Source organism: Perca flavescens, chromosome 5 (assembly GCF_004354835.1).
Source record: "Perca flavescens isolate YP-PL-M2 chromosome 5, PFLA_1.0, whole genome shotgun sequence".
In the NCBI taxonomy this organism is placed as follows: Eukaryota; Metazoa; Chordata; class Actinopteri; order Perciformes; family Percidae; genus Perca; species Perca flavescens.
The window spans coordinates 33,503,400-33,517,558 of NC_041335.1; the positions used below are offsets into that span (position 1 = coordinate 33,503,400).

General features: G+C 41.5%; 1 protein-coding gene across 1 annotated transcript in view; it reads left to right on the forward strand.

The window, feature by feature from the left end:
* The first annotated feature begins 371 nt into the window (after positions 1 to 371).
* The window catches only part of znf608 (zinc finger protein 608), a 32,286-nt gene continuing 18,498 nt past the window's right edge, over positions 372 to 14,159 (forward strand). Inside the window, exons 1-4 of the mRNA XM_028579194.1 lie at positions 372 to 434; positions 4,319 to 4,589; positions 13,434 to 13,504; positions 13,951 to 14,050. Coding sequence (XP_028434995.1) covers positions 372 to 434; positions 4,319 to 4,589; positions 13,434 to 13,504; positions 13,951 to 14,050 — 505 coding nt within the window. The remainder of the gene's footprint in view (positions 435 to 4,318; positions 4,590 to 13,433; positions 13,505 to 13,950; positions 14,051 to 14,159) is intronic.

A 14,159-nucleotide genomic window follows, 5' to 3' on the forward strand; every position in this document is an offset into this window, starting at 1 on the left:
TAGAAGAAAAATAGCAGAGGGATTTTAAAGAAAAGCACAAAGCACCACTGAGTCTTTTTTTTTTTTTTTCCTCTCCAAAGAAGTGAGAAAAAAACAATTTCTTGTCAGATTTAAGAGTGACCTTTTGAAAGTAACTGATTGATCGTCATAATAACACAACGGAAGCACAATTCAACACAGAAGACCTCTGTGTTGGACTTGACAAAGCGCTGCTGTTTTTACAGACGCAGGCTTTTTTCTCTTTGAAACAGAGCCCCGAAGCCACTAATTACTCCCTTTATCTGTTTCTGTTTTTCTGTTCCTTGCAATGTGATGAAATTGATATATTGCACAAGGTGACACATTTGGATTATAGAGAGACACTCCCACGGATGAGTAACTGTCCCACACCTGTGTACGCAGAATCGGCGGAGCATTACCTATTTAAGATCACTGTAAGCATTGTGGTAAATACTCTCGACGAAGGTCCAGAGGGTTCGAAACGTTAGTATCATCAATACATTGGGTTGCTGAGCAAGAGCAGAGTGCGAGATTTTTGAAACTGGGAAATCACTCAAGAATATCGTGCAGTGAGATATCTGTCCAGTCTGTAAACTTTATTGAGTCAAAATGGCGAGAAAAAAACCCCTTCATCTCAGATTGCTGCTGCTCTCTCAGTATAATTAATTCCCAGAGCTGTTGTAATTGGGACCATAGTAAGTGGTGGAGATAAGAGTGAGGCTTTTATAGGCGCTGATGACTTAGTATTTGAGTACGTGTAACCATGGTGATGACAGTGGTTAAGATCACACGCACACTTTGAAAACTGAAACACCGTGTTCTTTGTTTTAATGAAACTGTGGAGACTCAAAGCAGAGTCCTTTCACCCGTCTGCAGTGAGTGTCTGTACACAGTGTCTGTATCGTCAGTTCGAAGTCTTTACAGACCTCATGTTGGATCCAATCTACTTATCTTTGGGTGTATTGGGACTGCCACTGGTAATCCTATCAGCTCTTACTTCAATCTACACACAAGTGCTGTCCACGACTAAAGAAATTTGCAGTCGACTAACCCCCTATTTTCCACCAGGCACATCTGCAACGCGTTCCGGGCGCGTGGCGTGCATAACCATAATCATAATCATAATCATGCATAATCAACCAGCTGCGCCGTGTAACATAGCTCAAACACGCGTTCGTCGTTTGACTGGTCGTGACTGTTTTCCCAAGATGGCGCCTGCTTGTATACGTGAATGTTATGTTATGTTATATATTTATAATCTATCTTTTTAATAAACTGTCTGTACACTTACAAAATTCTCAATGCTTTGGTTTACATGTAAGGACCCTCATTATGCTACCGTGGAAGTATGGTGCTATTTTGAGCCTTGTTAGTGGTGTAGAATTTGCAATTTCTTTTTACTTTACCCTCTGCCCCGACGACTAGCGTTATAAGCTAATCAGCGGTTTGGGCTATCTTGTTTCAAGCTAGAGACACATTCAATTAGTATGAAAACATATCCCAGAGAACGGTCGACTCGGTACACATCTGTTTTTAACCCCTAGGTTCATTTTGCGCTTGAATTGTCCTTTAAGGATAACACCAGAAAAGACCAGGCATGGAGTTTACCTACAGGAGTGCCTGGAGTAGAAGGTAGATACTAGCTTAATAGAAACGCGATTGTTCTGTAAAGTACTTGTAGAGCTAATATAATCTGCAAGACGCGCCGCTTCTGAGGCGCTCTTGGTGTGGTATGGCGCGTGGTGGAGGACAGAACATAACTGCAGCGCAGCTGGAATGCAGCACAGACGTGCCCAGTGGAGAATCAGAGTTACGCTCATATGATTTTGTCGCCTAATCGATTAGTTGATTTAATCAACAGATCTGTAAAAAATGAGTTTCTCCACAGACCATCGTGCAAAAGCACCACTGTGAATCTTGTTTTTACCATAGATTTGCTGATAAGTCATTTAGCACAGAAATGGATAAAAAAAAAGACTAAGGCCGGCTACACGCTGGATGCGGGGCGTGAGCGTGGCGTTTCTGTTGCGTTGCGGCTGCGTGGATTTTTCTGTCTTTACACACCAGAAACGTGTCTGACGCGGTGCTGCTGCTGCTGCTAGCCTTGTCTGTACACATGGATGTTTCCCACTGATTTACTGCACTCAGGCAGTAGTATCCTTCATGTTAAACATAAATATATACTGGTTTGACTACAGCAAAGACAACGTTGGCAGTATTGACGGCAAAATAGGCTACAGAATATTTTGTTCTGTATTGACAGGTACAATATTTGAAAATCAATAATTATTTATTATTATTTTATTTAAATTACATTTATATCTGCATTTATGTCAAAACCTAGAGACTTTCAAACATCAAAATGTCATTTATTAGTATTTCAATCAGGAGAGACTTGTTTGCAGATATGCAAAAGGTTTAATGTACAACAGCATGTAGTGTACAATGTTTTGGAGATTGAACTCCATCGTTATTAATACATTTAATATATTAATAAATTTAATGTAGGGGTAGGGAACCAAGATGTAACCCCCCGATGGAATCCAGACACCGGTGGTGGCGGAGAAAGCCGGAACTAGACCGAGAAGGCATCGGAGCGACAGCCGGAGAAACCACTAGGATGGGAGGCGGAAGGGGAGGAGGAGGGACGACGTCTTCCTGAAATGACAGCTGATAGCACAGGGAGAGAAGCAGCTTTTAAAACAGTGATGTAACGCTGTGATTGGCCCTATGGGATCCTTGGCCGATCCTGATTGGATTATCAGAAGGTGAACACCTCCAGCCCTGATTCGCTTAAGAGGGACTGATTACTTGTTAGGTCTTCCTGAAAGAATTTGCGCTGAGCTACATTTGTGTCAAAATGACACGCTTGCGTGTTACGTGACGTAGCCGCGCCTGAGACGTACGTGTCACGCAGGCAGTGTGCAAGCTCTAAATAAAAATAAAAACGGACACGCCACGCAGCTGACACGCTCACGCCATGCAGCCAGTGCGCAGCCAGCCTTATTTGTCATAGTATTTTATATGTTTTCTCTATGACTATTGGTATTGATATGTGTGAGTAACGCAGACTCCAGCAAGAAAGACCTTGACTGTGGCGAGGAGCGCAAGCTGCCTACAGCTTTGTGAAAAACAAAAGAGAAATGATCTGGACAACGTTTAGTCCAGTTGAAAAAGTAAACATTGGAAAGCCTTGTAGCTGTTGTATGACATGGATTCTGTTACATTGCAGTTTTTTTGGAAAGGTGTCAAGAGACTCCTGGAGGTGGAGAGTAAAATGGTCAATGATTAACTGACACAAAGGACAAAAATATGAGAATAATGCCCAGGTTTCCCTTTAATGCCTCTACAAAGCTTTAGTTCAAAGAAGGTAAAGTCCCCAAAATTTGGCCTTCCTCACCTGATGAAGGCCAAATTGTGGGTCCAAAACGTCGTGTGCCTTATTTACCCTATTAACATATTTTTCTGGAGCATTAAGCTGTTTTGCTACTTTTTTGTCTTGCACCAGCAACTACATGGATGTGCACAACGTCATTGTTTTTGAATTCTTTAAAGCTTTAGACCACAAAAATCAATAATCTGCATACTGCTTTTTAAGAGAAACTGATGCTCCACAAAAGACAAACATAATCCCATTTCCTGTATCAACACAGAAACCATTTTTGTGTTGTAGTCACACTGGATGAGCTCCCGTAATGTTGCCTTATTATACTGTTGCAGACTTTTGCCAAATTGCTCTGTGCAGAAGTGGCACCTAATTATAATGTGCAGCTTCTGTAATGTATGTGTTGGTTGGAAACAACAAGGGTGAAATCTTTTCCTCTTACAGACTCCACCAGTCATGATGGAGAAATGCAGATGAATTGATATTGATGGGGTGAAAAAAAATATTTTTTATGTCTGAATATAGTTGAGAGATGATTAGCTGCCAATCAGTATTAGGAAGTTAGTAACTGCAGACTATGGGTGGAATAATGAATGGTATGACATTTGGAGAAAATGTCTCGTCCTTCCATCATACAGTGGGATCCAACATTCAAATAATCAGATGTCACTTGGATTCACATCAGTCATATTAAAATGACATTAATAATCTTTGTACAGTATTTTTGACTATCTCGCTCCTTTCTTCCTCCTCCACTTTTTTCCTGGACAAGTATTCAGCACAGCCATGGACCTCAATTCCATTTCATTTCATTTAATGAAACATAGGTGAATTGAACTGATGGATTAATTCCAAAAATAAAGTGGAATTGAAGTAAAGTGACATATAAGCATGCATTTAGATTTTTAATGAACCTCCTTGTTTTCCCTCCAGGTGGACCCCATGTTTATGGTGCCAGCTCCCCCTGCTCCAGGCCACCCCGGGGCCCCCGGATCCTCTCTGCCCTTAGTCCCTTCCTTCTCCCCTCCGGCCCTGCCCACCTCCAACCCCAAGCAGCTGGCGGTGAGGACGCGGTCTATAGGCACCAACACCCAGGATGGAGGTGTCTCCGGAGCACTGGAGGGCGACTCGGCCTGTCTGGGGCCCTGCCAGCCCGGGACCAGTGTCAACCTGGAGGGCATCGTGTGGCACGAGACTGAGGAGGGTAAGGAGTGTTTCTGAAAAGTAAACGGTGGGCCTTCACTAGTGAACGCTCTGTTGGTAGCAAGTTTAAAGGGCTCGTTCACCCAAATTACAATAAAAAATACCTACTGTATATTTTTAGTGGTATTTATGTTGAAAGACTGAGATAGCCACTTCTTTTTTATGATAAATTTTGTTTTTTTCGCTGGGCCTAAGTTGCCCCCCACCAGGCCTAAGCCACCCGGAATTATTTTTTTATGTATTTTTAAGACGTTTTAAACTACAGTTACGGTGGGGCGGCTCAGTTGGAAACTTAGATGTAGTCATACTGTATTTTTAAATCTCCAGTTAGCTTTTAGCACTGACTAGTAGAGCCTCTATGGAATCTGTGTTATAGATTTTTTAAATTCTCGCGATTTTTTCCATGATTCTGTTGTCACAGGCTTTACATTAATGCTGCCATCAGTCTGTGACTGGCCCTGGCAGAGCCCTAGTCCAACAAAAAAATACACTGCCACAGGGCTAACAGCTTTTCTGGGGGAAACCTTAATACTTCCTAGTCTGTGCTGATGAGGAAGTGGAGAGTCTTACATGCCAAACTCGAGAAAATGAAATTTAGACGAGCCTCAGCGAAAGCCAAGATGGTGGAAATGCATCAGCAGCTTTTCTGATCCGCAAGCTTGACTTGACTTCGACAAAATGACTCTTTTTGCCTCGACGTGTTGTTTTGACATTTGAGGATTAGTGGTCGTCATTTAATCTGTGTCTCTAAACAGGCTGAAAGGCTGACGATCTAACAATCTATTTTTACTGAACGCAGGCTGAGTGGAAGTGAGGTGTGAAAATTCAGGTGCGAGTTTCCAGCAAATGGCGTGTTTTGTTCCTCCTCATTAAAAATAAAGAACGTGTAGTTTGCATGAATACATTTAACAAGGGGACGCTGTAATTGGAGACTCTTCATTTTTAGAAGCTGTGGAAGGAAAGCATCCAAATTTCTGACAGCTCCACGGGAACCGTCTGTCTGGACTATAGGTCTGGACTCAGAGCTTAGTAAATATTTCTGCCTCCTTAGGTGTTGCTTTTCAGGTTTACTGGCCTGTTTTGTGCTTCCAAAATGAGACTGACTGACCAGAAAAACAACATCTTGGTCGATTGGTCGATTGGTCGGTTGGTTGGTTGGTTGATTGGTTACAGCTTGTATCCACATCTCAAGGTGTTAATCAGTGGATGAAGTTGGTTCATTGTGATAATGTGACTTAAATATGGAATATTATCGCGAGCTGTGATACATCGTTACATCCCTAGTCTATATGACATGTTGTGCCATGTGTGTTTGACTGACACAGTGCTCTGTGACGCTGCCAATGTGAATGATAGTGTCAGCAAAACGACACTTTGACTCTCAGGACCACTGTTTGAATCCTGTCTCCCACCAAAAGTGATGGTTGCTTTTAACCCCGCCAAACCTTCTTTTCCCAACCTTAAACAAGTAGTTCTTGCACCTAAACCTTACCAAACCTTAAGTATAGAGGTGGCAGATCAGAAAACACATCAATCATTTTTTAACAGTTTTGGAAGGCAGTAACAACGTTGTCATGCCGATTGCCCAAAGTACTCAGCAGAGGCAGTTTTACGTTGTGTATCTACTGTACTATCACCTTTCAATATTACCTTTTTTGTTGAGAAAATGTGGATTTAAAAAGCTTATTTCGTGGCCGGGTTGGTTCAGTGGGTAGAGCAGGCGCACCTATACTGAGAGGTTTATGCCTCAAAGCGGAGGTCCAGGGTTGGAATCTGACCTGTGACGATTTCCTGCATGTCTTTCCCCTCTCTCTCCCCTTTCTCACCTAGCTGTCCTGTCAAAAATTAAAGGCAGAAAAGCCCCCCAAAAAAATCTTAAAAAAACAAACAAAATAAAGCTGGACATTTCAACGCAGTTTGCCCCCCTAAGAAGATCATGGATTTATCCTGTTTGGCCAAATGAAATTGGGTGTCGTTCCTATGTGGGTCTGTAAAACATATGCCAGAAGAACAAATAGATGCTTCTTAGCTTTTTCATTCCAAATTAAAATTATCATAGTCGAGTTTTATTTTAATAAACCTCATTGGAGCAGTTTTGGCGTTGAGCTGCACATAATCACGAGTCCAAAACAAGAAGAAAAGTAGAACCAGAAACCCGTCCAACACTACAAAATGATACCATGGGAGTACCGGGCGGTGTATCAGCCTGCCTGATGATTCATCCGCCAATTTCGACGCCATCGCACTTTGATAGGCCGTTAACGAGGACACCGCTTAGCACTGCAGCCTCTCAGCGGAGGTGTAATACCTTACTGCAGGCTGCTAATGAATAATCCAATCTCTCGTTGCCCATCTCGCTTTGCCAGCCGTGGGGCCTCTGAAGTGGAGTGTTGAGTTTGGCGGAGACACGTTTGTTTCCCGGCTCAGTATAAATTAACTTTCAGTTTCTCACTCCGCCCAGGCAAAACTAAAAAAGAGGAGAAGAAGTAGAAAAAAACAAACACAACACAGGGGACTATATCCTGGGCGAAGGGTGATCCTAAACAGGCCAGAGTGGAGGAGAGAGGAGAGAAGGAAAGAGAGACTGATAGAAGAGATGGAGCGACCGGGGGTGATGAACTTCAGTCAGCACAGTGAAAACACTGAAATGAAATTTAATTAAAATGTTTCCTTGCAGACCTTGACAATCTTAAACAGGTAAAAAAAAAAAAAAAAGCAATATAAATGATAAACGGCAAAGTTATTAAAATGAAGCTTTAATACTAAAGCAAACACATTTAAAATGAGACACCAGAGCTGAATTCAATTAAAACATGTAGTGCTGCTGAGGAATTAGTCAATCAGGAAATAAATCAACTAGAAATACGAAGTCATTCAGCAAGAAAAAAGACATCTACAAAAGATTCGAAAATGAAAGTAATCACAGTTTAAAAAACGTTTTAAAATCAAAATACACACCATGACGGTCAGTCATGGGGCACATGTGACAGATTTTAATCTGACGTGATGTGTAATGTGACGTATTTCTAATTGACACTAAATATGTTTAGTTATTAGTGGGATTTCTTTCAAATCATTCAGATTTGATTGGCTCGCTAAAAAGTAGGTGACCTGCATTGTTTAAAGGAGAAATGAATGAAATATAAACAGAGTTTATGCAGAGCAAAACACAGACCTCGATTATGCGTCTTGATAACACGCCAAAATGGCATACGAATTAGCGTGTCATACATACGCCACTTTATGAGATAAGTCTGGTTTTAGCTACAGAGTGAGGCATCTCACTTTTATTCCATCTTTGTTGGGAGTCACACATGAGTAGTACCTAGGTAGGGATTACTAAACAGTCAGAATAGGGCGGGGCCTGACAAAACAAACCCGCTTCAGCACATAGACAGCCGGTAACCATGGCTTCGGCTCAGCCGTACATGTTAGAACCTGAGTTTGATGCCGAAACACAGGCAGAACAACCTGAACCAGCTTCGCAACCTAGACCGGAGCAAGGCGTTTCAGCGTGGTAAGTTATTTAAATGTTAACAAATTAGTCTTTCATACGTAACGTTTTCATTCTGCGCTGTCTCCTGGACATGGCGATACAACTATCTGAACTCTTCAGGCCTCCGCTCTTACTAGCTTGGTTTGAGGGTGTGCCAAACTAGCAGCTAGGCAAGCATTATAACGTGTGTAACAAGGTGACGCAAAATGACACATGTTGTGTCACGGAACTACAAGCTGATCTACAATAGAGCTGTTTGGAGCAGTTTTTGAACAGTGTTTTCTGTTTGAGATGGTTAAGAGAAAAGTTAAGTATTCGAACATTCAACTCCCTGCCTCTCTTCGATACAGAAATTAATTCAAATTATAGCCAATAATCCTCTTTAGCACCTATTGCCAATAAAAAGCTGTGAATGTATTTAGATGTAGATGGGTTAAGGGATTCGAAGGCTGCTGGCGTTACAAAACCATTTCATATACCCTCTATAGTGTTTTAAGCCCCCAATGTCTCCTTCCAGACAGCGCTGCAACCGTTGACTTTAAGGCACCTAACCCTAACCTTAACCATAACCATAACCATAACCATTGCCTAATGCTAGGGCCTTCCAGGCAGCGATGTTTGGGGCTTAAAACACCGATAAACCTTATAAACTGGTATATTGTTCTTCTCGTCTTCTTTTTTTAGCTGCAGGTCTACCGCTGCCTTGATCGGTTAGTTTGTATTATTGTGTGACTTTGGTGTTTTAAAAGGTTTAGGAACTAATCAAAACATAGGACTATCCCTTTAAGAGCCATGGTTCATGAGGGAATAGTTACAAATCTTCAATATTACCCTCAACAACTCCTTTGAAAAAAAAACAGGATTCACAGAGGAAACATATTACTTGTTCTGTGGCCCGTTGCAGAACTTTCCACCAAATTTCCCTCAAATGTGTTCCTCCTAAGAAACAAGCAGACAAGCAGGCCTGAACACATCGCCTCCCTGGTGGAGGAAATAAATGCGAACATCAAAGCTTCGTGTTTCCAGGTTTGTGAGAGTAAACAAACTGCAGCAGCATCAGTAATAGGATATCAAAATAACATGATCATACATCTGGAGTTATGCACAGACAGATGTAATATAGTACTACCAAATAGTAATATGCAGACATACAGTATTTTATTTAGTATACGGGGAGAGTCTGGAGACCAAGGACAAAGATGGATGGACTGAGGAGGGATAAAAGAAAGATACATTTGAGAAAAGGAGCGAGAACATGGATTCATTGCTCAGTCTGACAGATAGGATAGATGAGGAGAAAGAGAAAGAAGTGAGGAGATGGACAGAATAGCAACAGAGGTTTTTGTCTATTTTTAAACCACCCGGGGGATGGAGAGATGGAGAGGAATGTAAAGATGGAGATGGAAAGAAACAGATGAAGAGGGATCATTTCGATGGACAACGTCAAGAGTCAAAGAGAGGCGAAGAACGACGAAGAGAAACATGAGAGAGCTTCTTTTTTCTTTTCCTTTTTTTTTTTCTCTTTGTTTTTCATCCCGAGGCGTCGGGGACTACTGTTCAGGAGGCGGAGGGATAGCTGGAGAGACCCCTCCTTGTGAAGGCGGAGGGATACGACGAGGGGAAGATGCCGGTTGCATGTTAATTAAGCAGAATACTAATTGGAAAGACAGAAAGGAAAAGAAGAAGGCAAGACCACCATTTCAGCTTCAGACCCCCCCCAACCCCCTCCACACACACAAATACACACACACACGCACACACACCCTCCTCCGCCCTGCAGGACACCAGAGTCTGATGAGCGCTAATCAGATGGTGATTGGCCCGACCATTAGCTGAGCTCCTAAGACTGTCTCTCTGTCTGATTTGATGCCAGAGATAAAGTCACTTACTATGATTATAAATAATTACTGCCTTGTAAACACACATGTAAAATACTCACGCGTTATAAACACGGTAATGTAGCTGATTTATGTTATTTGTCCTTCACGAATAGTGCGTACTATAGTTTGGGGGACATATACGTACTTACCGTCTGTTGGAGAGTTAGATGAATAAAATCAATACCACTCTCATCTCTGTCTGTAAATATGAAGCTACAGCCAGCAGCTTGTTAGCTTAGCTTAGCATTAAGATGGGGGGGACCCAAGGGGGAAACGGCTAGCCCGGCTCTTTTCAAAAGGTTCCACCTACAACCACCTTTTAAATCTCACTGATTGAACATGTTATATCCCGTTAGTTTATTATGTAAAAAAAAAACAAAGTGTAAAGATGAGAATTTACTGTTTTATGTTTTTTTTTTTGTGACAGACAATTATTTTTTTTCTTTTTGGGCTCTGAGCAGTTGCCAGGCAACCAGCGGAGACTCCAGACCCATCCAATCCTTCCTTTTTCTTCTAAAACACACCACCGAGCACAAAGCCAACTTATTTAATAGGGGCAAGTACACAACAGCTCTAAAACACACCACCGAGCACAAAGCTAACTTATTTAATAGGGGGCAAGTACACCACAGCAACATGCATCCTGTAAACGTTTTGGCTTCATGACATTTATATACAACTTATTTGCAACCGAATATACAGTAATTGGAGGCAACGTGATGCCGACCGTTTTTTTTTACAAACATAAAGAGGAAATGTTAACTAATGTATCAGTAAAATGTTCACTGCTAACATATGTAATAGTTTTCTGCCAAAATATCCAATCTTATAATACAATATCCACTTTAATGTGACAACAGCATTATTAAACATTTGTATGGTTACATTTAGTCACTGGCAACATGTGGTTAAGGTTAAAGAAAGATCATGGTCTTGGTTTAATAAATAAAAAGTCAGAAATCACTTGAGTACCAAAACATGTTTATTAACATTTAATCGAAACCACAATTTTCCCCTGACTTTAACCAAAGAGCTTTTGTTACCTAAAGCTGACCAAAGATGGGACTCAGAATGTGAACCCAGGTCTCTGGTGTCACAGTCCTGCACTTTGTACGCCCACCATCAACCCTGACCACCTCCGGTCAGCGATTATGTTTGGCAGCGAGGCACTGAGGAGACAGTGGGTTGTAGATTTGTCCACAGCGCCTGCTACAGTGTCAGCAACTTATGCACAGATGAGAGTTTGAGCAAATTAATGCACAATAGTTGTTGCGGATAGCGCATACACACCTGCTGAGAGCGTAATGCAAAGCAGAAACTATGACTGAGAAAAAAAAAGCAGTGGCTAAGATGGGCTCTGAGCTTAAATAGAGGACAGTTGATGCAGAGAGTGGGGCATGTCAGTTTAGCAGTGTTTGCGCTTTCTTTTTCTTAAATCTTAGTTTTAATAGCAGTTGCAAAATCAACCGATTAATACAAAAGAAATCAGCAGTCATATAGCGGGGATAAAAACACAGCTTACAGTAGGAATTATTGTGAACTTTGAGGGAATGTTTTCATGAATCTGGTTTGTGATGTGCAGTACGTGAGGAGGCAGATAGAGCAGACAAGGTAGAAAAAAAGAACGAGAACGTTTTTGATTTTTGTTTTTCACTGAATCAGACGTGAAACTGCTCAGTCTAAGCATGAAGAAGACTGAAGACGTGGGGCCGAACAAAAGACGCTCACTGGAACTTGTTTAGTCTGAGGGGCCAAACACTGAAGAACACACAGTGTATTTACATGCACTCGTTATATTGGTTTTGATCATATTGGGGATATGATATTTACATGGAATATGAAAAACCTGCAGCTTTCTTTATGATTCCAACATTATCCAGGTCTCTGATCAACCTAAGTCATTGCAGGTGTGCGTGTTGACTTACTGTACCTCCGTGTTTGTGATGAAAACATCTTGGTTTAAAGATGAACTAAAATGCAGTTTCTTTATCAAGGTTGTCATAAAATACAGTTCTTCTCTGCTGTTAGTCACAGTGGGCTGCCGACTCAATTCCAGTGCCACTTATGCAGATGGCAGACATTCAGCACAAAGCTGGATACGATGTTTGCATTCTGCAGTATCCCAGTTTCTTTGCAGTTGGAGTACTCAAAAAAAAGCATATTCAGCCAGGCAATGATGTTTACTTCCGTATGTATTATGTATGTATTATTTCCATTTAATGAGATGTTGCAGCCGTGAAGAATGTGATCTTGGGTTTAAATATTTCAGTCAGTGAGTGAACCCGAATATGAATGTGAGGTTGTCGTACAATGTAGAAAATATATTTCATCAAACATCAAAGCTGGATAGTCAGTGTGTTAGCTACAGTTGATGGCGGTCGGGGCACGCCCTCAGTTTAGAGAAGCAGACAGGAGTACCGACACGGAAGATAAGCAATGTCCGTGGGCAGCAGCTAAAGATGTTTTAGCCACCTTAAAAGTATCAATATCAATTTAAAAGTGCCCTGCCACACAAAACCGTTTCTACTTGAAACATGTTAGGTCCATATATGTTTGTGTTATGTTGTCAGAGGTGTCAATTCCAGGTCCAGAAAGTAAAAGTCCTGCCATGTGTTTATTCCACCAATGAACTCAGCCAGCTGATTTCACTGATTTCACTAATTAGTAGTGAAATCAGCTGGCTGAGTTCATTGGTGGAATAAACACATGGCAGGACTTTTACTTTCTGGACCTGGAATTGACACCTCTGTATGTTGTGAATGTGAAAATGAACTGCTACCTCCTCTGTCAGCTCTAGTCACTGAAAAGAAATAAGCAGAGAAATCAGGCCAATTACAAAAGCTGGTCAGTCTGACGTCATGTTGCCTGAGCTCATTACTATTCATTAGCTCTCCCATTTGCGCTGGGTAAAGGATGCTGATAGCCTGTCCTCATTGGCTAGCTGTTAGCCAGTCAGAGTCAAGCAGCTTAGCTCGTTGAATATTAATGAGAACTGGCACAAATCGAGCTGAGTCTTCCTGCAGGCTTACTATACCACGCTAGAATGGCTTGAAACAAGGTAACCAAGGCATTATTTTCCACAAAAAATGTCCATTAGTCCAGAGTCCATGGTAGAACTTTAGACATTACCACAAAGTAATGAAATACGTGTGACAGGGCACCTTTAAGTGTAAGCTATATTTAGAATATTTTTACAGCTGTCAGACAGCACTATACGACTGGGAAACTGAAGCCGTTATCTGCGCTCTTTTCGAAGCCACTAGAATCCTTTTCATTTTACCTCGCAGAATACAAGAGTTGCTGGTCTACCTCTGCCTCGATCAGTTAATTTTTGTGTGTTTTTTGTTTTGTTATTTCCTAACCCTTTTAAAGAACCAAAGTACACAATAACATGAATGAATTAACCGATCAAGGCAGTGATCAGCAACTCGTGTGTTCTGCGAGGTAAAATTACTGGTTTTGTCTAAAGAGTCGTGTGGCTTTGAAGAGCGTGATGTCATCACTTCCGTTTCCTGTGGTGAAGGGCCGTTTGACAGCAAGGTAAAGCGGTGAAAATATTCTAAATATAGCATCCACTTAAACAGATATTGATTTTTTTTGTAGGTGCTTTTTTAGCTGCTGCTCTCCTCCACAGCAGTACATAGCTTAGCTTCCATGTCAGTAGTCCTGTCTGCTTCTCCAAACTGAGGGGGGGGTGCCGGCCGCCGTCCACTGTAGCTAACACACTGACTATGGAGAAATAGCTCATACAACCCCACGTCAAAAGATCCAAACTATCTCTTTAAGAGGGCATTTACAAAACATATTGGGACTATTAAGTTGTTGACTAATGAAATCCATTCAGCTCATTAATTGGAGATTTAAAAAACAAAAATCTGCCTCATCATCGTCCACCTTTTGTTAAACTGAGCAACACACTTGGCCGTGTTCCCCAGCTCTCATTTATCTGTGAGAGTGTTTTGTGATGGCGGCGGCCTTAATTGAAGAGCAAGAAGTCGTGTGTTGCAGTCAAACCTCGTTTTGAAGCTGTAATGCATCCAAGATTTGATTTGCTCTGCGTTGCCACTGGCACATTACAAAACGGAGGTTAATGGTTTTTAAATGTCAGTCTGAGAGGGTGTGAGAGAGGAAGAGAACGAGAGAGATATTTATTTTAGTTTAGATGGCTGAAGGGTCATCAATTTTCACATTAAAG